The sequence below is a fragment of the Cucurbitaria berberidis genome (assembly GCF_010015615.1).
Source record: "Cucurbitaria berberidis CBS 394.84 unplaced genomic scaffold K460scaffold_1, whole genome shotgun sequence".
In the NCBI taxonomy this organism is placed as follows: Eukaryota; Fungi; Ascomycota; class Dothideomycetes; order Pleosporales; family Cucurbitariaceae; genus Cucurbitaria; species Cucurbitaria berberidis.
The window spans coordinates 5,859,199-5,880,689 of record NW_024468935.1 but is presented as its reverse complement, the minus strand read 5'-3'; the positions used below and the strand labels follow the sequence as shown (position 1 = coordinate 5,880,689).

Sequence of the window (21,491 nt, the reverse complement as noted above, 5' to 3'; positions counted from 1 at the left end):
GCCAAACCTTCATGTGCGTCGGCCAAAGGGTAGAATACCGCAATGTCAGCCCTTTCCTTCCTCGCTAACTTCATACTAGCCAGCACCGTCACCGCATATATAAACCCCGACGCCCCGTTCATCCACAAAGGTCACTAATGTAGAATTCTGGATACGAGTTGTGTGAATACCGAATTCTGAGGAGGGTTCGAAAGTTGCCCATTCGTTTGAACCATTTCAGGTAGATATCTGATGCTGGTTCATTAAGCACCAATGCATTTCTAGCTTTAAGCCATAGTATCGGGATTTCTTTTGTTATGAACTCTCTGAGAGAGGTAAGGAGTACCGGCAGGCATATCACGGACAGTGTTTGGAGTTTGGACTTGGTCGCAAAGGGTCACGGCGAGGGGGCGTTCGCATTTTGACCATCGAGTACGTTTTAATATGTATTCCAGTCGATGCTCAAATGTTGAGAGCATATATGTACACTTAATTATTATGATACTCGATTCTACCATAGCAGTTTTGAACTGCCACTTCTCTTTCCTCTGTCTCGACGCCTACCTTGTATCAGACGAACTTCCCTAACGACATGAAGGTCTATGGAGACATCCTGGGACGAAAGCCACGAAGGATACTGCGAAAAGTAACATAAGAATTCAGGTACCACAAGACGTTCCAACGGCTTCTGCTTGCATCCGGTACTTGCAAATTATACCCATTGCCTTTACATCAACGGGCTCCGAATCATCAGACGTGAAGGATGTTACGATAGAAGACGCCTCATATAGCCGTCAACACTTGCAATGTGACGACACACAAGGTGGTGTAATTATTACTCATGTCTGCATCATGAACCATGAACTCACATGGCATAGAGCTGTGAGCTCTCTGAATGGTCCCGGACGACTTTCCCCTACAATCGACACTTTTTTGAGAAGTTGCCAGAATAAGTACTTTGACCTGATGGCTTCCGATTCATTTGATTTGTTCGGTCATGTTATTCCGCTCCCGGAAGCCCAAGTAATTCGCACGGCTGACGCCACAATAATTGGAGTTTCATATGACCACCCGTGGACGCGCTTACACGCTATACCCGATCCGAAAGTGCCAGGGTCCAGCGACTTTTCGACACGAGTTCTGGCTTGCCATTGCGCAAGATGGAGCGTATCACGGCACGAGCTGATAACGACTTTAGCGTTGTGTTGTACAGCTTACTTTGGGCGGTAGCACTTTCAATCATTTGGTTCTTCTGTCGAGCAGACCCAGAGGCGCCTGTCAAGTATGTCGTCGAGCTACCAGAGCAAGCAGAGGCTGGATGGAAGGGTGAGGTGCTTGAGAAGCCATCCTTAAAGGTACCAATATATTGAAACATATCGCACTCCATCCATTGACGTTTTATAGGTCTCAGGCTCCTCCCTAATTCAATGTTACGCTCCCGCAACAGGTGAAGCTCTCGGCCGCATCAACCCCTCTACACCCGCCTCCATCGACCGCGCCATCTCCAAAGCCCAATCCGCCCAGATAAAATGGGCGCTTACAACCTTCCGCCAGCGCCGCAAAGTGCTGCGCACAATGCTCAAATTCGTTCTCGAGAACCAGGAGGCGATTGCACGCGTCGCGTGCCTGGACTCGGGCAAGACGATGGTGGACGCGAGTTTGGGGGAGATCTTGGTGACAGTAGAGAAGCTGAGGTGGACAATTAGACATGGAGAGGAAAGCTTGAGGAGTGAGAGGCGGGCGGGCAACTTGTTGATGATGTATAAGTGGAATGAGGTCGTTTGGGAGCCGTTAGGAGTAGTAGCGGCTTGTGTGAGCTGGAAGTGAGTACTGAGAACCGCTGTATGAATATGGACGACTCGAACTAACGTGCTTCTAGCTATCCCGTAAGCTTCACGAAGTTCTTGTGCGGTGTGTAATATCTGACTCAGTGTAGTTCCACAACCTTATATCTCCCATCATCGCCAGTATCTTCGCTGGCAATGCGATCATCGTCAAAGGCTCCGAAGCCACGGCTTGGTCCTCATCGTACTTCACCTCAATCGCAACCCGCGCCCTCGAGGCCTGCGGCCACTCTCCCGACATCATCCAATCCGTCGTCTGCTGGCCCAACGTCGCCGACCACCTGACTTCCCACCCTTCGGTCTCGCATATCACATTCATCGGATCAAGACCGGTAGCGCACTATGTCTGCACCTCAGCCGCGAAAGCTTTGACACCAGTATGCGTGGAGCTGGGCGGCAAGGATCCTGCGATACTACTCGATGATCTATCGAATAGCGACTTCAAGCGCGTAGCAAGCATCCTCATGCGTGGCACCTTCCAGTCTGCAGGCCAGAACTGCATAGGCATCGAGCGTGTAATCGTACTGCCAAAAGTTTATGATCGTCTCGTTGAATACCTAACACCCAAGATCCGAGCCCTCCGACCAGGCTCCATCCTAAACACCTCCTCAGATACACCCATCGACGTCGGCGCCTCGATCTCCGACGCCAACTTCTCGCAGCTGGAGGATTTGATCCAAGATGCTGTGCAACATGGCGCCCGCCTTCTCGCCGGTGGAAAACGCTACGTGCACCCTGACCATCCCAAAGGCCACTATTTCACACCCACATTCATAGTCGACGTCACGCCCACCATGCGTATCGCACAAACGGAGCTATTCGCCCCTGTATTCCTCCTTATGCGTGCGTCCTCTGTTTCAGACGCCATCTCAATTGCAAACAGCACCTCCTACGCGCTCGGCGCCTCTGTCTACGGCACATCCACCCGCGATCTCGAGCGTGTGGTTCGCGAAGTGCACGCTGGAATGATTGCCGTCAATGATTTTGCTGTTACGTACATGGTGCAACTGCCGTTTGGAGGGACGAAGGGAAGTGGGTATGGTCGGTTTGCAGGCAAGGAAGGATTGAGAGGTGTATGCAATCAGAAAAGCATTACGCGAGATAGATGGGCATGGGCTGGTATCAAAACTGGTATACCGCCGCCCATGGACATTCCTCTGCAGGGTGAGGGTGCAGGTAAGAAGGCTTGGAACATGGCGCAGGGCATCGTGTGGCTGGGTTATGGGGACTTGAAAGGGAAGATTAGAGGTCTGAAGGGCGTGCTGGGACGCTGAGATGTTTGATGGTCTTTAGATATATATTAAAGATCGTTGTCATGGCATCTATAAGTTTATATAGCAGTACATAACCATCATGAGACGAAAGAAGCCTCTTGCACAAATTCGTAATCCAGACCCATGGTCTATCGCCGATCTAGATTCGTGTACTCCAAAAACATCCTTGTAGTCCTGGTAGCAAAGCAAACCGATTCCGCTCCATCCCATATACCCTAGCAGAGAGCCGTGATCCCATCTATTCTAGTAATGAGCCGTGGAAGGTGCGTTGTTCTTGGGCGGCTCCGTAGGTGGTCCATCAGGCGTAGTATAGCACCTCGTCATGCCACCATCAACCACAAAGTCGGTTCCGTTAACAAAGCTGCTCTCATCAGAAGCCAAGAAAAGCACTGCTTGAGCTTGCTCAATGGCTTCGCCGAAGCGGCCGGTGGGGAAGTGGACTTCGCGCCTGTGACGCTTCGCAGCGTCGTCGCCGAGCCAATCTTGCAGGAGAGGAGTGTTCAACGGCGCGGGGCAGAGTGCATTGAACCTGAAGCCCTCACGTGCGTGGACCATGGCGAGTTCTCGAGTCAAGGCTAGGACGGCGCCTTTGCTTGCTGTGTAGGCGAGCTGGGGCGTGGCGCTGCCGACAATGGCCACGACGCTGGCGGTGTTGATGATGGATGTCTTCTTCTTGCCGTGCTTGCGGAAGCTCAGGACGGCGTGTTTGCTGCCAAACCATACACCCTTGACATTGATGGCTTGCGTCAGGTCCCAGATCTTTTCAGGCGTGTCGACGGCGTCGGCGTCATCGGCGTGCATGATACCTGCGTTGTTGAAGAGGACGTCGACGCCGCCCCATGAGTCCACGTGCTCAATCATGGCCTGGACATCGGGTTCCTTTGACACATCGGTGATCTTGGTCTCGATCTTTTTGGCCTCTGGGACAAGTTCCTTGAGCTTGGTGACGGCTTTCTCTAGCGCTGGGCCGGAGATGTCGGAAAGCAGAACGTTGGCACCTTCTCGGAGGAAGAGGATGGCTGTCTCGAGTCCAATTCCACTGAAACATCGTTAGCGAGATGTATTTCTCCCTGTGTAACGAGCTATGTGTGTATGTTGGTTCATCCTTCAGGTAAAGAAGTAGACATTGGGAAACTTTTGAAAGAAATATAAAAGAAAGAAATCCGACGTCTCGTTATCATGACGCTTCCACACTGTAGGCACGAAACCTGAGACATTGATGATTTACGAAGAAAGAAGAGACATTTGAGAAAGGGTCGTGATTCGTGGTGTGGATAATATTTTTGCTTACCCAGCGCCGCCTGTGATGATGCAGTTCTTGCCTTCAAGTCGACCCATATTGAATGTATGCCTCGCGATAGATATTGTTTAGGTGAAGGTAGTAGTGTTAAGAGTCTGCAAGGAAATCAATATAAACGTCGAGTGAGTGGGCGGCGAAATCTTGAACCAAATTGCAAAATATGACTAATATATACTGAACGAGGGGTCATGGACACAGCATGTGGCTGTGAATGAGGAAAGATTGCCCAAAAGCGAATGCAAGCATAACAGCAAACTTACTCTGGAATCGGACTCTGGAAGGCGATGTAATTGAGGGCAATCGGCGTCGAGAGTGCGCGTGAGGGAGTATGGAATGAACGGACAGTATCGGTCGGTCACGTCAAGCTGAGGGTCCCGAAGTCGGCCCATTGCATTGATATGCTTCGATAAGAAATCATGTTGGCGGCGGTCATTTCGGATCGTGGCCAAAGGGCGGTGGACAAGTTGACGATAGTCACAGGCTCGCTTGGACAGGCCTCGTGTACATTTGCATGCCTTGAGAGCCGCCCGTCAATGTGTGAAGGAGGTTAAATGTCTGCCCCGCCACCGATGACGTGGGTATCTCAGCCGTCGGTGCTGTTGCTTCATCACGATGTCGCGTTGGGATAGCAGCCGCTCTGGAACACAGAGTCAGCAGAGATAAGGAGCGCACGAGAGTAACGCAATATATAGCCTGTAACACATGAATTGCAAGGCTGAGGTAGGATGATGTCGCGCCCGCATACCATATGCATATTCCGAACACCCCTCATTGGCCCAAGCTCAACAACTATCGCGTCTGAGCCGTGTCGTCTAGCTCACCTCCAGCCGTTTGCCCGCTTGAAACCTGCTTGGCCTCCTCATCCTTATCCTTTTAACACGCTCTATATCCTCTGTATATCACTCAGCGGCTAACAAATAAAAGGACTTCGCCCGAGTCTCCACCGCCATGGCGTCCGAACCCAACTCCACGATAACCGTCGAACAGCTACCCGAGCTCCTCAAAGATGATTTGGCAGTCAAGGTCGCTGGTGTAGACGTGGACGGCCTGTTGCGCGGCAAACTCATGGCCAAGAAGAAATTCCTTAGCATAGCGAAAGAAGGCTTTGGCTTCTGCAGCGTCATCTTTGGCTGGGACATGCACGATCAGACATACTTCCGCGAACTGGGCATTTCAAATAAGGAGAACGGATACCGCGACTTGATTGCCGTGCCAGATCTATCGTCGTACCGGAGGATACCGTGGGAGGACAATGTGCCCTTCTTTCTCATCAGCTTCCATGACCCTGATACGAACGAGACACTGAGCGCGTGTCCGCGCAGCCTGTTGAAGCGCGCGGTAGATAAGCTGAAGGAGAATGGATATGGCGCAATGGCAGGAGGTCAGTTCATCGCTACTAGTAGAGCGGCTGCTGTGCGTCGTGTGTGAAGCTGATTGTCTCCATGCAGCCGAATATGAGTTCTACCAGTTCCGCGCCCCGCAAGGCCACGATGGATCAGAGAGGAATTCCTCCAGTACCGCAGCATTCCTACGCGAAAACCCTGTCAATGCGCTCCCGAGTCTGACGGAGGGCATGTTCGGATACAGCATAACGCGGCCAGTACATAATCAAGAGTACTACTACGGCATCTTCGATAGTTGCGCCAAGTTCAATTGCGGAATTGAGGGGTGGCATACAGAGTCTGGGCCGGGAGTTTTCGAAGCTGTAGGACACCACACCTAGAAGGTTCTGCGTAGGATGGATGACTGACATATGACAGGCCCTCGAATTCGGCGAGATCCAACAAATGGCAGACAAAGCTTCCCTCTTCAAACTTGTCGTCAAATCCCTCGGCTCCAAATTCGGCATAACGCCTTGCTTCATGGCGAAACCGCGCGAAGGCCTCCCTGGAAACAGCGGCCACATGCACGTTTCGATCGTTGATAAAGAGGGCAAGAACCTGTTCTACCGCGGCGAAGAAGACAAAGATGCGCCATACTCCGACATCCGCTACCTATCCGACCTAGGTAGGCATTTCCTAGCGGGCTTGATCGAGGGACTGCCAGATATTATGCCCATCTTAGCTCCGAATGTGAACAGCTACAAGCGTTTAGTAGAGAACTTCTGGGCTCCCGTAACCGTTTCGTGGGGTCTCGAGCACCGCGCCGCATCAATCCGCCTCATATCCCCACCTACTGCCTCCGCAAAAGCCACACGTTTCGAAGTCCGCGTCCCTGGCGCAGACACCAATCCACACTTCGTCCTCGCTGCCATCTTAGCACTCGGCTGGCGCGGCATCGAGAAGAAGCTCGAGATCTCGATACCACCTTTGGGCAAGGGCGAGGATGTGGGTGGGGCAGCGGATAAGGGAGAGAGACTGTCGAAGAGTCTCAAGGAGGCGACAGAGAGGTTCATGCGCAAAGAGAGTATAGCGAGAGAGGTATTTGGAGATGAGTTTGTGGACCATTTTGGAGGGACGAGGCAGCATGAAATTAGGCTTTGGGATGAGGCAGTTACGGACTGGGAGGTTAGGAGGTATATCGAGACGGTTTAGTGGAAGACCAGCAGCTGGAAAGGTGCACGCAATATATGTTGGATTATGTACTTTACAACGCGTATATCGATACCATTGCCATTCTTGCTGTCTCCGAGCGCGTCAATGGGGGAGGGATTTGCATCGGGTGACATGTGGTAAACTTGCTGTATCGAACGTCTTTCAGAAACGTATGATCATGCTGTCTGGGCGCAGGGAACTGGTTGAAGCTCGTCGCATTACACAATAAGGAGCTGATTGTGGCAAAAGCATCGCATATCCATATCTAGAAGGAGCGGTAGTGGACAAAGCAGCGGAGAGAGACGAGAAAGTGACAGAAAGAAACAGCTTGGTGGCCATCAACAACTGAGGAAATGTCGAATCAACACAGAACTCATGGCAGAACAGTATCTACACTCGCGCTTAAGGTTGAAAGAAGCATGCTATAGTAGTTCATAAGACACAGAATGTTCTGGGTACCCTGAAGGAGAATGAACTGAGCATCCCTACCATGACAAGGTTTGTTGTAACCTTGGTAGTGTCGGCGGGATTTAGTCTAAGAGTACGAAATTTCGTAAACAAAGTTTAGTGCGGAATGTAAATGGTCGAAGTCTTTCGTGTTGTCAAATGTCTGGCCAATTATCCAGCCAATTATCGAGACGAGGGACTCAACCTCGCGGGTTATACAGTCCATCCAGAGCGAGCGGGCACGGCGAGATATATCAAACGATCAGACGAGAGCAGTACGCAGTACGCAGCATGTAAATTCCGTTGGTTCATAGGAATGCCTGTCATTGCTTGCTTCATCACGCTGCAAGTCGGGAGAAACATGACTGGTCATGAAGTTGCCATTGTTTTGTGAGAAATCCTGATAAACCCATGATCGTTACAGGACCGGCATCCGAATGCTGCTGTGAGCCATCTTAATCGGATAATGGCTGCCGATGCAGAGAAACACGCTCGAAGAACTCCACCATCCCAGTGCCCAATGTTCCCTTAAACCTCAGCAATCTCGCGGAGACGACGGATCGTTGACCTTGTGGCGGCGGCAGCAGGAGTACTGTAGTGGGGTCTGTTAGCGTTGTCCTCATTTTCGCGCAAACATCGTTTGCAAGTCCTTCGCTAGTGGGGTAATATGCGACGCTGTGTGGGAGGCTTACGAGACGGTGTAGGCTCCTCCAGCGGTGGTCTTGCGGCAGGATCGGCAGTTCCAGATACCGACGGCGGTGCGCTTGACTGCGTTCTTTCCGCAGAACTGGCACACGTAGCGGGCGTGCTGTGTGATCTGTATGGAACCATGAGCATTGCATCCTTTGAGCGACAGAGAATCTCCGACGTGTACGCACCTCCATCTTCTTGACCTGCTTACGGAGCGAGGCACCGTAACGGGTACCGTACTTTCCGGTGATGCCGACCTTCTTTGTGCCTACATCGCAATCAATAATCGTTTCCCACAAGGAGCAGGGGAGCCGTACGCTTGGTCATTTTGGCGGTTGTTGTGTGTTTGACGGGGAGGTGGAAGGTATCTTCTCCATGGTCGCAGTTTCGAGGTGGAATTTCGTGGGCTCCACTTCCGCCAAGATTCGCTTAGCCGGAACAACCACGCTCCGTCTGTGCGAGGTCTCATTGCAGCTAGTCGTAGCCGCATCATCTTCATCTTGTCAAGTAGAGATCACCTGCAGGCAAGCTGCATGGATCTACGAATTATAATTTTGTGGCATGAGTTTCTGAGACGCTCGAAAATACCTCATGAGCTATACCAGACACATATTCGCCTTCATCGCAACGACTTAGCTGCGTCATTGTTCATTCTCAAATCAATACCTCTCTCTTGCATTCCTAACAGCATTCAATATTCTTTCTGCAAAATCATCTCCTAGTACAGATGATATCTAATGCTCCTGCAGGATCACCTTTGATCGTGGGCAAGAAAAACTTGATGCCCAACCTACCAAACGAACTACTTCTACGGATCTTCACAGTGGTTAGATGTGACGCACGGCAGTGAATACCTCCTGACACGGCTTCACGCGCACATCGACGAAAACACTTCAGACCCGCGAAGTCATTCGAACAAGTACACACTCTAATTATCACTATTGACCCGGTTCGAAGTTTCGAAGTGCGCAGTATCTCGCTACTATTCAATATACCATCTCTACGAACACTCTCAATCAAGAAGGCATCACTAAACGCCCAAGAGGAGCAAGTGTTTGCTGATGGCTTGATCTATTATTAGTCATTGTAAATGGGGGGGAGGCATGGTACACGACCATGTCAAGGCTGACATTTTTGAAAAATGCTGAAACTGAACAGAAAACGAGTCCAATGCTAAACGTCGATGTTGAGCGATCTCCCGCAGAACATAATGGGCAATAAATCAAATACTACGAGGCGTGAGCGTTTCGCATAAAAAGTACTGCGGCATTGTGGTCTTTCAGTTCCTGCGAATATAGAGCAAGTGAGCCTAGAGGCCCTCGACAACTTGTAAAGCTTACACTAAGTTCACACCCGCTCCAAATCTACACAACGAGGTACTAGATCTTTTGGCGAGCCAGGTCTTTTTGAAGTTGTGGTGCAGTAACACTATTGCTCGAGGGTTAAGGTTGCGTTCAATGCGCTCGGCTCAACCACTTCCGAAACGACTATGAAACCGGCTGAGCTGACGAGTTCACCAAGTACCACTGACGCTCGACTCTCTGAAATCCTGCGCGCTTGACGTCTGGAGACGGATTGACCTTCGAATACACGGCTTGTTTTGGCGGACGTTTAGGTCGAACGGGTTTGTGTCCTGTTTAGGCGTGATGTACAGTTTGGGGCCAAGCTGGCTGTGACATGTGTGGCACAGCCATTACGCATGAAGTCTAGGCATGCGACAATGACTGAGGATGTATAAAGCCTGGGGTTGTAAGGTGTATTAAGCTTGAGCACAAGTTTACTTTATTTTGTTTTGTGCCTGATTTCGACGCATTCACCTTATTGTTCGACTACCACACAGCGCATATTTTTTAATCAGTATTCACACGCTACGCTATAATGGCCTCGAGATATTTCCGACAGGCAGCGGTAATCACGGCACTGCTAGTCGTCACTAGAGCACAGCAATCAGACGTCGTACCTGAGGATTTACGAGCCGGCTTCAAATCTACCGGCAAGGAAGTTCAAGTCTCTTACACCAACGAAGCTGTAAATGGCTTCGAAGATGGAACGTCATTCGAAAAAGATGGTCAGTCTCTCCCAACTCTTGAATGGCCATAACTGACATGACTCTTAGCTGTCGCAAAAGAACCTACATTTGCTCTCGGCGACAGCAGCGGTATCTCCCCCACAACACTCTACACCATCCTCATGATCGACACCACATGCCCAAATGCGCGCAAATTGCACTATGCCCGTGCCAATTTTAAGAACAACTTCCAGATCACGAACATTGATACCCAATCCGCTGCACTGCTGGACTACAAGGCGCCTGGTGCACTGGGGGAGACAGGTGACAATCGACAATACACCTTCCTAATGTATACGAATCCCGGACGCAAGCAAATAGATCAGCTGCAGTTGCCAGCTGAGGGGGAGAACTTTGATGTTCAAAAGTTCCAGAGTGATAATGGGTTGAGTGACGCTGCGGCGGGAGTAGGCATGGTAGTGAAGTTGGGCGGAACAGCAAACTGTGGAGGTGATCAGCCAAATAAGGTTCCTGATAATTCGCCGTCTGCACAGCCTGCGCCGAGCTCTGCTGCGAGGGCGTCGAGTGCTGCTCCTGCACCGTCATCGAGTGCGGCTGCTATACCGACGTCGAGTGCGATTGCGGTACCAACATCAACTGCGACTTCGGCGGTTCGTCAACCACCCTCGAGCGCGGCAAATGCAAGGCCAACGGGGGATACAAATCGACCAGGGAATTCAACTTTGCCTTCATCGAGACTAGAAGAATCTAGGGGAGGCAACGATAGTCGCCCATCAGTAACCTCTCTTAGGCGGACCACTGCCACTGATCTCGCTGGTGCCTCCAGCGTCCTCCAGACGGGCGCGCCCGGCGCTTCCACGATAGCTCCAGCGATCAGCCCATCGAACCGTCCTGGGGGAGCTGGACCTACTGGAGGAGCGGGAGCTTCTGGAAGTCCGACAGCAAGCACTAGTCTAGCACAACAGACGGCTAATGCTGCTCCTGGGATGTTGACTTCCCATGGTTTGGCGGTAGCTCCATTGTTGGCTATCGCCGGTGTACTATTGTGGTGATGAAGTGCAAGATTTGTAACGATACTGGCGCAGATGGAATTTTGGCGTTTGGACGTGGCATTTAGATCCCAATTGGTTGTTTAATTCCCTCGAATTTGAACCCTTCATCGTGAAGGTATCAGGTCCATCCAACATCGGGCCAAGGACGCAAATATATATGAACGGGCGTGCAAGCAGCGATAATGTTACCTGAACGGTACAGAAGCAAAACCCACTCGGCCTGTGTACGGCGTCATAACCTACCTTTCCGTCAAGTGCTGCGTACTTGCTGAATTCAATCACACATAGCGCTATGCGCGTCCTTGGTCTAATATCCAACTAAGGTCTCCACGTTGAACGGCCTCAAAAGCACGTCTCAAACATCTGGTTTCTCTTTCTCTAGCTTAGACAACACTTCACTCCCTTTACACTCATCACTCCACCTCCTCCTCGGCAACTCAAACGTCGAACCAATACGCCCATATGCCATGCCCCCAAGCTGAGCGAGCGGCCTCAAAACATCTAGATCAACATGGCTCACCTCCTCATTCGCAGCATCTTCACGGACCCAAAACCGCGTCGCCTTAACCAGCACCATACCCGCTACACTCATCCCGTCTTTCTGATGGTCGTTGAACTCCTTGATATCCACAACCTTAGCCTCGACAGAGAAAACAGATTCGTGCACACGAGCTGGGCGCACGGTCGAGGAGGGCGCTTCGTGCAAACCGGAAATAGCCCATTCCGATACACCGTAGGGAGCGTCGATGGACGTTGCGTTTACGGCTTCAATCATGTTTTCTGAGACGGTGTTGATGACGCATTCCCTTGTCTCTGTTAAGTGGCGATAGGTATCTTTCACTCTTCCAGGCCTGGATGAGAAGCCGATGACGAACATGGGTGGGTCGTGGTCGATGACTTGGAAGTAACTCATAGGCGCGAGATTTTTTGTTTTCCCGTCTGCCGATATAGTGCTGATGAAGCCAATTGGCCGGGGTGCGATGTCTGAGATCAGGAGCCGGTAGTTGTTGACCATTGGTCGATGAGATGCATATGGATCTACTTCTAGGTGCTTTTTGGAGGGATCAAAATTCGGCGAGCCGTGGCCGTATTGCCATGCTGGGTTGGGATGTCTTGTCACTTCGATAGGTTTATTGGAGTTATCGAAGTCGGGGCGTGCTGCTTGAATCTTTTCGAAGTTCTTGGTTTTCTCAATGATCTTGTATTGCTGTTCTGCGGAAGACGTAGCTTCAGGGTGTATTAAATTCTCTGTTGCCGGCTTAGTCGAAGAGTTCCTGGCCGGCGATAACATCAATACAAGTGGTCTATTATACTGTGAACAACTTTCATATACACCGCCATGCTTGTAGACACTTACCTGCGCAACGCAGTTATGCCCGTGGTTCTTTTCACAGATCTAAACATGGGATCTTGATACCCAACAAAGTGAAGGGCGAATTTGGGAAGGGAAATGATGGTTTACTGCTCGGTGTATCGAAGTGTTAAGAAGGTGCCGATATATTCCTACACAACAGTGTACCAGGTAGATGTTTACAAGTGCGGAGATAAGCATTCTAGATTTCCGGCCTGCGTCGGTTGCATGCGGCTCCACGAAGCTATGCTGACCGCGACATCGGAAGCTCGGAAAAGGGCAAAGATAGTCAACCTCTATATTATCGAGTTGAATAGAGACACTTCAGCGAAATCATCCTCTGGCGTTTCTTTGAGGTTAATGAAAACGACACTTTTCTCGTTATCTCTCTGATGGTTTACGAACACTCTTCGAAACTGTTATATCAGCTTCATGCAGTAGACATCACACAGGCCTTGATGTCTACTTGCACGCGATAGCGTGGTCTGGCGCGTGATCTCCGTGGTGTATGACTTGCCTCATAAGTTCCCCGCTACGATGATGAACACGGTACATCGTGACGTCTAAATTGACTATTATGAGAAGTAGTGACATATAAGAAGCTGATAAACGAGAAGCAGAGCCTTCGACTGCATCTGATGGCATTGGCAAGAACATGGTTTCGTGATGTACCAAAACACTTAGGGCACGGAAGTGACCAGTCTCTAATCTACCTAGGACTCCGGAACCAAGGTTTAGTTCTAGTTCTTTACATACAGGTCGACGTATTCGTCGATGTCCATGTTGTCGAGCGTCTTTGCGTCCTGTGCCAGCGAGACGAGCTTGTCAACGTGTTCTGCCGGATAATGGGGGCCGAGATGCCTCTTGTACTTCGCGAGGATCTCAGGTTTCGCCTCTTCACGTCGCAATCGATGGCCCAGAGGAGCCTCAACGACCTCTTCTTCTAGGACGGTGCCGTCCTTGAGCGTGACAGTGAGCGCGTTGGAGATGGTTCGCTTCTCTGGGTCATGGTAGTCCTTCGTGAATTGTGGGTCTTCAACGCAGCTAATGCGTTGGCGGAGAGACTCAACGAGCGCCGAGTTTGCAGCTTCGCTGTCATCGGGATAATCAGTAGCCTCGAGGCGGTTGAACACGAGCATGGTTGAGACCATGTACTACGATTTAGGGTCAACACTGCCTTGCGAGCATCTGAACAGTAAGACTTACCTGAACACAGTGATCGCGATCAGCAAAGTTCTCCATAGGCTTGAACTGCTTATCGATAATTCGGATGCAGGCCTCGTGCGTCCTGTTAACAATACCCTCGATGTCCTCGGCGCTCTTGCCCAGGGCCTTCAGCTTTTTGTTTATGCGTTGGGCAGCTTCGACAGCTGTCTGCGAGTGGAACTCGGCTGTACGGAGATCAGTATTAATACTATAAGAGAGGAATGATCCGTGGGGGCCTTACCAGGGTAGGAGACCTTGAAGAGAACGTTCTCCATTACATAGCTGCCATATCCTCTCTGGAACTGGAAGGGCTTGCCGCCAAAGTTGACGTCGTAAAAGCCCCAGGTGGGGGCAGAGAGAACAGTGGGCAAGCCTTGCTCGCCCTTCAACACCTTCAAGACGAGGTTGACAGCAGTTTGGCAAGCATCACCAGCAGCCCAGGACTTGCGCGACATGGTGTTGGGCGTGTGCCTGTAGGTCCTCATTGATTGGCCGTCGACGAAAGCTTGTGAGATGGCATCACGAGTCTGAGATTCGTTGAGACCCATCATCTTAGACACGACTGCCGTTGAGGCGAGCTTGACCAGAATAACGTGGTCCAGGCCGACCTTGTTGAACGAGTTCTCCAGAGCCATGCAGCCCTGGATTTCGTGTGCCCTGATCATAGCCTCCAAGACATCTCTGACCTTGAAGATCTTGCCATTGCCAAGATTGCCCCCGGCTTTGTTTGTTCGTGTAATCCAGTCGGCGGTCGCGAGAATAGCACCCAGGTTGTCTGAGGGGTGACCCCACTCAGCAGCCAACCAACAGTCGTTGAAGTCCAGCCATCGGATCATAGCACCAATGTTAAAGGCACCGTTCACAGGATCGAGCTGGTAGTTTGTACCAGGCACCTTTGTACCATTCGGGACGATGGTGCCCTCTACGACGGGGCCGAGAATGTTCCTGCATTGTTCGAAGCGAAGGCCTTCGAGACCGCAACCAAGGGTGTCAACGAAGACCCATCGAGCAGTGTCGTACTACATGAATTCACATTAGCTAGGGTTTGAACAACCAGATTTATTGACCTACCGCGAGCTCTGAATCGATGGCTGTGTTGTGGATGTAGCTTGCAATGTCCTTGATCTCGGGATCGTACTCGCGCTTGCCTTTGACGGGCGGTGCGGCGCTCTTGAGGGATGACATGGTGGAGAACGAAGCTGCGGCTGCTGTTCGGGTAGTGATTGGGTTCGAGGGAGCAGTTCGGAGAGCAATTGGCCTTATAGCTCTGCTTATGACGCCAGACCGCTGACGGAGGTTTCGTGAGGCGGTGCTGCACAGGTTGCGACTGAAGGCCGACATAGTTAGATTAGCTTCTGTCGTGCCGGACGACGTCAATGCAGCTCTAGAGAAAAGGGAGTGTCGTACTACGCGCTTTAGAGGACTGTAGGCTTTTTGCAGGAAGAATTCAGAGCCGAAGCAGGAACATTGCTCGGCTTGCAGAGTTCGGGAGGATGGATGGGCCGTGGTCAACCGAGGCATCAGCTTGCAGGTTGAACATATCCGCGGGGCTCAACCTGTGCTCAAGGCCATAGCTACCTCAAGATCTGGTCACTTGATGATTATATATTTCCTTGTGTTCAATTACGGCCGGCTCCAGATATTCAAAGCTATTTTTCATGCAGTGGGGAGCTTCTTCTACGTTCAAAGGCTTTTTACTACCCCGCATCGTCCCCAGGTACCTCTCGGCTACTACCGCCAACGCCCCAGGATCCAAGTTACCGAATCTCCCCGCCTAATACACCTTTTTCAATTCAAAGTATCTACTACGGCATGATTTTGTGTTCTTCTGCTCACGCTGGAAAACGATCACAAATATCTATTTGAAGGCTACAAATGTCCAGTCCATCACCAGCTGTTGAAGTCACTGAAGTGACATCTCGCCTCCTTCGTCCACGTCCACTCGCCATACACAGATCAAGGGTGAACGGACTATCTTGATTACCAAATATCCAAGAGCATGCATGTACCTGGAAAACACATCAACGACACGTGGAGTATGTTTAGACTAGCTCATTGTTGCGTTAGAATGCTTTGAAACTTGAGAAATTCTGCTGCCTGATCGTATACCACCGCTAATATGTGGACGCACTTGGGTACCGGGCAGTGTAATTTACAACGCATGTATGAACTCCATATCAAAACACAAGTCTCCAAAAATCGGTATTTCACCTACTCTTCTTGTCTGGACCCACGGTACCCCTCAACTTGTTCAACCTGAACTTTGAAGTGAAGTATCTGTCCAAGACGCTGACCGGAAGATACGTCCAGGCAAACCATACGATCCAGCTCATCTTCCCTTCCCATATCCACCTCTGCTTGGTGAACCAGCCATCACCACCAAGAACCTGCCTCACGCAGCTCCTGGCATACTGTTGGGTATCCATTCCCAGCTGCTGGCTATGGGTCAACCTCCTCTCGTAGTCATCCGCAAGAGGCTGCATGTACGAGTCTGGCGGCAAAACACGGTGTGTCCTTGCGATGTTAGACATGACACCCCCCGTTACGATGTTTATGACGCGGACGCCGAGCGGTGCGAGTTCGACACGCAGTGTGTCTGAATACGCGTGAAGTGCTGCTTTGGACGCGTTATATGGCCCGCCCCAAACATACGGCATTAAGCCTGCTAGCGATCCAGTTTGTACGATTGTGCCTCTTGCTTCGATCAACAACGGCGCGAACTCTTTGCACATCCTCATGACGGCGAAGACATTCGCTTGGAACAGCTCGCGCAGCTCGTCCTCTTCGTAGTCGAGCGCTGGAACAACATAGTTGCGCCCAGCATTATTGTATAGAATATCAAGCTTCCCGTTTGTGATCTCGGTGACACGCTTGCGGAGTTCGCGTATGGAGTCGTTACTCGTGAGCTCGAGAGGGAGGTATGTAATGTTTGCGTGGGGCGAATCGTACTTCGAAGGGTTGCGGACGGTTCCGAGTACTTGAAAGCCTATATATATCAGCCGATGCGAATGCTGTGTGCCTGTGACGGGTCGTACCTTTTGCAGCGAATTCGAGAGCCAGGAAATGGCCAATGCCACCGGGCGTACAGCTACCGACGTAAGCTCAAGCTTCCTGGAAGCCCCCAAACATTGATATGATGAACATACCCAGTGATCAGCGCGTATCTTGTCCTTTCGGTATTAGCCATTATAACCCTTGTTGTACAGAGACACTAACATATTCAACCTTGTAGGCTTCACGATGATGTTAAAGGCCTGTGCATGGACCATGCCTCGGCTGAACTTGCCCCACTCTCACCCACATCCCATCCTTCACCTCTGTACCACTTCCAGACTACCGCTATTTCGCCAAGAGTCGGATCTAACAATAAGCCTAGCAATGTCTAGCTAGAAAGCATAAAGACCTTCTCCGTTTCTTTCCTAACAATCTCAACCCTCACACTTCCCAGTCCTTAGGACCCTCCAAAAAACATGACTGCCTATCAATGGCTGGGAGAGCGGGCCCCAACGCTCCTACGCCCTGCAATTCTTCTCTTGTTATCAGCATACCGTCGGTTCATCTTCCCAATAACGCTATCAATACGTCGTTAACGAGAAACTAGATTTCATCATGACCATCCTGGAAGTAGTGTTCGTTGAACGCCGCCCATTCGCCCTATTCAATCTCACTCAACTTCGCTACAAATCCTTCGCTCGCGTCTGGAACAACAACGGTGAAATGATGTCAGCAGAAATGCCCGGCCCGCTCTTTCAACTTCTCTCTACATGCAAAGGTGTAGTTCTAGATATCGGTCCCGGTTCTGGAGAGATCCTTCCACGTTTCAACCCCAACCTGATCAGTGCCATGTACGGTGCGGAACCGGCGGTAGATTTGCACTCTGGATTGCGTCGACGGGCGCAGGAGACAGGTTTCGGTGCAAAATACCACGCGCTTCTCTGCGGTGCAGAGCCTGAGAGTCTCATCCCAGCTCTCCACAAGAGCGGCATCCTGGACGTAAGCGGGAAAGGCGGTCTAGCTTCAGAAGGCATCTTCGACGAGATATGCTGCGTCCGCGTCCTCTGCGGCGTTCCCCACCCCCAACAGACCATCACAGGGCTGTACAATCTTTTGAAGCCTGGAGGTCGAATGGTGGTTTGCGAGCATGTTGCCAATCCCTGGAGGACCGAAGGCAGAGTCGTAGCGCGATTCATGCAGTTGGTGTACACACTTTTGGGCTGGCCATTTTTTATGGGGGGATGCGAGTTGCAAAGACATACGTGGGATTATCTGAGAGATGCAGGCAAGTGGGACAAATTTGATCTGAAGTACTATGGTCCACAAGACTGTATTCCGTTCGTGGTGGGAGAATTGATCAAGAAATCGGTATCTCTGGATAAGTCCTACGCGGAGGCTGTACAGAAGTAAACTGAGGCTTAGGTGTTGATACTTCAAAAAATACCCGAACATACTTACCTCACCATCTTAGACCTTTCCCAGTGCTCTGATATATTCCGCATTCTTCAAATTGAAGCGGAAGACAGCCACACAGGGCATGACGGCTGACAAAGTAGGGTGGAGGACTACAGTGCACTCCCCTCCTTCCAGCCTCGACACGCCATCTCACAGTTATACAGGAAGTTGGACCCAAAGATCAAGCCTTCTTCGCCCTTAGGAAATCCTTCCATTCTTCCTGGTCCGTATACTGCTCCATCAACGCCATATACCCACAGCATCTCCCCACCCACGCACACATACGCTGAAGCGTCCACGGAACCCACCACCGAATCGGACCTAGCCACCACGCTGTTGGGAACATGACAAGTGCTGAAGCAGTTGCATGTCTGAGGAGTGTTAGCGCTGAATGTCTTCATGCCAACCTTGTAGATGGGTCATCATGAATAAAAAGAAGGGCAGAGGACGGGGATGGCTTACTGCATAACCATGACCTGAAGCAGACTCAAGCTCGCCTTCTTCTCAGTCACATCGCTAAGATAGCGCAGTAGATTGTCGAAGAACATTCTATCCATGGGTTCGGGCGTCCCAGTTGGGTGCGCCCAGAGGTACAGCACGCTGTCTTCCTCTGCATCTGGACATGGCCAGAACCTATACACATGGATCAAATCAGCCCTCATTATCAACTCACTGATGACGGTTCTGGCCTTTCTCGACTTTTTCTCCGCCTATCTTTTTACTTTCTCCCTTGTGTCGGATCTAGATTTCTCCTTCTTCCAATTACAACGTAGAACGGAATAAGACAAGGCTGGTACGCACCGATGCGGTTCCCACGGCTTTATATCCAGCGGCGCGTCTTCCCTCGTCCACACACGATCTTCCGCGGCCCACCCATCCGTCGTACCCACCTTCCCAGCCCCAACATAAAAGCTCTCGAACTGATCGAAATGGAGATGCAGAGGCGGCGACTGCGGATGTGATTTGCCTAGTTTCTGCGATGCGCCTGTGTAGGTAGCTCGCATAAGAACACTGGCGGAAACAATGATGAGCTTGGCTGATAAGAAGAGACGTAAGAGAGGTTGGAAGGCAGAGCGGCTTACGTAGCATCCAAAGATTCAGGGGGGTCAAGAAACTCTAGTATAAACCCTTGGTTGAACAGAGTAAACGGTCCTGAGACTCGTTTGGCGTTCTCAATTTCCTTAGTGTTATACTTCGCCATGTTTCAAAAAGCACTCTTTGGTGAGTTTGCGCAGAGAGTTGAAATCCCGGGAACGACAAAGAGACAGCTTTTGAGACTGTTGCAGTTATTTCAAGTTCAATGCGTTTATGAGAAGGCTGCTTGACGCACATAAGGTACTTTTATAAGCGCCCGCTAACACTACCCCGCTAATTCCCTTCTGTGTCTGGCAGTAAGCGCTTTTCGATGCGTTGTTCGGGCTTACCCGACGCCATGGATCCGTTAGGTAGTAATCTTACATCTCACGCAAGGTAACGGGAAATATGTCGCCTCCCCTCGACGCTTAATAGCAACTTAGGTAATGGCCTGGCCAATGTCTGTCTCTGCTCTTAGCCTCTCCACGCCATTCGTCACCGCATCAAGGACTAGAAATGGACCTCTCCAGAGATAGCAGATCCCAGAATGCTTAAGATGACGGCGCTTCCGCTGCGTCGCATCGCCATGGTCTCTCTCAATCTTTACCCCGTAACCCCTCTTCTTCTTTAGCTTCTCCAATGCTCTTCCCGACCCAGTGACAACATCTTGAGACGTACGACCATCACGTCGAATCACACCCTCACCATGACTGACTGCGGCGACTTTGTAAACTCTGACGACGAGGAAGATGTCGACGATCTCGAGGAGAATGCTGAACCTCTTTTACTATACTTTCAGCAACCATTCTACTATCCAATCTGTATTGGAAACGTCCTGGCTCAGAGATATCGCATAGAGCATAAACTCGGCCACGGCGGCTTCTCTACCGTCTGGATGGCCCATGACATCGTCACAAAGAAGGACGTCGCACTCAAGATCACCATTCTTGCCAGAGGCACGGCAGACCCTGAAAGCACTATGCATAACGAAATTCGCCAGCGCGTCCGGGACACGTCTAAACTTCTCCTTTCTCGCGAAACCTTCTCGCTTCCTAGCCCCAAAGGTCGCCATAGAGTCCTGGTGTTTCCCCTACGAGGCCCCAGTCTCCACTCCTGCTTCGCCAGTATGTCTATGGCCGATCGAATGTCCGCGGCGAAGCAGGTGCTACAAGCTTTGGATTGCCTGCATGACGCCAACATCGTCCATCGAGGTCCGTTCATAACCCCCCTTTGGTTTGTATCCTTTATGCTTATACTATATAGATCTGAACGACAAAAACACCATGTGCGGCATTGTACCCCTAGACGCCTACGACATCAAGATGAAATACCAGTACCTCGGCCGGCCTAAAAAGATCCCCCTGCAAACTCCGGATGGGATGCAGGGAGAGCTTGTTAGGCCAGTGATGGTCCCTCCCAGCTTACTCACTAAATCATTCTATCTCGGCGATTTTGGTCTAGCAATGAACGCAGGCACTTCAGCAAACTACAAGCCACAGTCACCTAGTGCTTGGTGTGCCCCGGAACGGCTTCATAACACAGACCCAAGTTCTGCTAGCGACATGTGGAGCTACATGTGTCTTTTCACAGAGCTCTATCTCGGCACTCTCCCCTGGTCCATCTACGGTGATGTGCTGCCTGGTATGGTCAAAGTCCTCGGCCCACTACCGCAAACTTGGTCCGGCTCTTATCACCAACCCACTAGAATTGACGCTTCATGGTATGATCCGAAGAAGCAGCCTGAACACACCCTTGAAGCAATGATTGCACGCGCCCGCCCGAATATCAGTCCGACCGAGCGTGCTCACGTACTGTCCTTTATGCGAAAGGGGTTCTCTTATAATCCTCAGCATCGGATGACCGCTGCGCAACTTTTGTGCAATGTTTCATTTCAAGCCGTCATGAGAGTCTACAGTGCCTAATACTCTTTTCTTCGGCTTTTCCGTATCTACGTTATTCTTACTTAGCATAGCGAGTATCCAAGAACACACTCTTTGATGTGTATGAATTCGATCAGTCTTCAACCCCGTTTCGTTTACTTCGCCATATTTGAATTGTTTACTTGGTAGCATGAAATTATTAATTAGTCGTTCTCAACTACTATTTGCGGCCTGAGAAGTGACCACACATGGGCAAGGTATGTATTTCGTATATTGTAGTTAACTTCCTGCAATAGTAGTAACGATTGGTTCAGAAGATATCATGGGTGGAGTTGGTAAGGAAATGCCGAGCCTAGTCTTTATCAACTCGACAGGATATGGC

General features: G+C 50.7%; 11 protein-coding genes across 11 annotated transcripts; 5 read left to right on the top strand and 6 right to left on the bottom strand.

Annotated features, from left to right (window-relative positions):
* Positions 1-1,139: 1,139 nt before the first annotated feature.
* Positions 1,140-3,097, top strand: K460DRAFT_401717 (ALDH-like protein; the record flags this gene model as incomplete). The annotated part of the gene is made up of 4 exons (XM_040936446.1): positions 1,140-1,334; positions 1,384-1,802; positions 1,859-1,865; positions 1,916-3,097. 4 exons carry the CDS (start codon positions 1,140-1,142, stop codon positions 3,095-3,097), a joined length of 1,803 nt encoding a protein of 600 aa, XP_040794262.1.
* Positions 3,098-3,340: 243 nt separating this feature from the next.
* K460DRAFT_272628 (short-chain dehydrogenase-like protein) lies at positions 3,341-4,435 on the bottom strand (the record flags this gene model as incomplete). Its single annotated transcript, XM_040927815.1, has 2 exons — positions 3,341-4,136; positions 4,389-4,435. 2 exons carry the CDS (start codon positions 4,433-4,435, stop codon positions 3,341-3,343), a joined length of 843 nt encoding a protein of 280 aa, XP_040794261.1.
* A 910-nt stretch (positions 4,436-5,345) lies between these two features.
* K460DRAFT_274136 (glutamine synthetase/guanido kinase) lies at positions 5,346-6,931 on the top strand (the record flags this gene model as incomplete). The annotated part of the gene is made up of 3 exons (XM_040927936.1): positions 5,346-5,778; positions 5,846-6,102; positions 6,158-6,931. 3 exons carry the CDS (start codon positions 5,346-5,348, stop codon positions 6,929-6,931), a joined length of 1,464 nt encoding a protein of 487 aa, XP_040794260.1.
* A 740-nt stretch (positions 6,932-7,671) lies between these two features.
* On the bottom strand, positions 7,672-8,425 carry K460DRAFT_413226 (ribosomal protein L37ae). The gene is made up of 4 exons (XM_040937596.1): positions 8,386-8,425; positions 8,257-8,336; positions 8,071-8,195; positions 7,672-7,970 (listed from the first exon to the last, which is right to left on the bottom strand). The coding sequence occupies exons 1-4, from the start codon at positions 8,393-8,395 to the stop codon at positions 7,907-7,909; spliced, it is 279 nt and encodes a 92-aa protein (XP_040794259.1). The 5' UTR covers positions 8,396-8,425; the 3' UTR covers positions 7,672-7,906.
* A 1,521-nt stretch (positions 8,426-9,946) lies between these two features.
* Positions 9,947-11,149, top strand: K460DRAFT_270649 (uncharacterized protein; the record flags this gene model as incomplete). Its single annotated transcript, XM_040927667.1, has 3 exons — positions 9,947-10,136; positions 10,185-10,685; positions 10,839-11,149. The coding sequence occupies 3 exons, from the start codon at positions 9,947-9,949 to the stop codon at positions 11,147-11,149; spliced, it is 1,002 nt and encodes a 333-aa protein (XP_040794258.1).
* Positions 11,150-11,326: 177 nt separating this feature from the next.
* Positions 11,327-12,738, bottom strand: K460DRAFT_39394 (uncharacterized protein). The gene is made up of 2 exons (XM_040935960.1): positions 12,507-12,738; positions 11,327-12,453 (listed from the first exon to the last, which is right to left on the bottom strand). Exons 1-2 carry the CDS (start codon positions 12,551-12,553, stop codon positions 11,505-11,507), a joined length of 996 nt encoding a protein of 331 aa, XP_040794257.1. The 5' UTR covers positions 12,554-12,738; the 3' UTR covers positions 11,327-11,504.
* A 502-nt stretch (positions 12,739-13,240) lies between these two features.
* On the bottom strand, positions 13,241-15,047 carry K460DRAFT_270837 (2-methylcitrate dehydratase; the record flags this gene model as incomplete). Its single annotated transcript, XM_040927678.1, has 4 exons — positions 13,241-13,654; positions 13,707-13,891; positions 13,948-14,725; positions 14,778-15,047. The coding sequence occupies 4 exons, from the start codon at positions 15,045-15,047 to the stop codon at positions 13,241-13,243; spliced, it is 1,647 nt and encodes a 548-aa protein (XP_040794256.1).
* An 866-nt stretch (positions 15,048-15,913) lies between these two features.
* On the bottom strand, positions 15,914-16,893 carry K460DRAFT_373642 (NAD(P)-binding protein; the record flags this gene model as incomplete). The annotated part of the gene is made up of 3 exons (XM_040934602.1): positions 15,914-16,692; positions 16,742-16,794; positions 16,853-16,893. 3 exons carry the CDS (start codon positions 16,891-16,893, stop codon positions 15,914-15,916), a joined length of 873 nt encoding a protein of 290 aa, XP_040794255.1.
* Positions 16,894-17,176: 283 nt separating this feature from the next.
* On the top strand, positions 17,177-18,440 carry K460DRAFT_298969 (uncharacterized protein; the record flags this gene model as incomplete). Its single annotated transcript, XM_040929783.1, has 2 exons — positions 17,177-17,255; positions 17,308-18,440. The coding sequence occupies 2 exons, from the start codon at positions 17,177-17,179 to the stop codon at positions 18,108-18,110; spliced, it is 882 nt and encodes a 293-aa protein (XP_040794254.1). The 3' UTR covers positions 18,111-18,440.
* Positions 18,224-19,224, bottom strand: K460DRAFT_39443 (uncharacterized protein). Its single transcript, XM_040935994.1, has 3 exons — positions 18,957-19,224; positions 18,618-18,788; positions 18,224-18,526 (listed from the first exon to the last, which is right to left on the bottom strand). Exons 1-3 carry the CDS (start codon positions 19,157-19,159, stop codon positions 18,337-18,339), a joined length of 564 nt encoding a protein of 187 aa, XP_040794253.1. The 5' UTR covers positions 19,160-19,224; the 3' UTR covers positions 18,224-18,336.
* Positions 19,225-19,935: 711 nt separating this feature from the next.
* Positions 19,936-21,151, top strand: K460DRAFT_391917 (kinase domain-containing protein; the record flags this gene model as incomplete). The annotated part of the gene is made up of 2 exons (XM_040935856.1): positions 19,936-20,440; positions 20,493-21,151. 2 exons carry the CDS (start codon positions 19,936-19,938, stop codon positions 21,149-21,151), a joined length of 1,164 nt encoding a protein of 387 aa, XP_040794252.1.
* Positions 21,152-21,491: the final 340 nt, after the last annotated feature.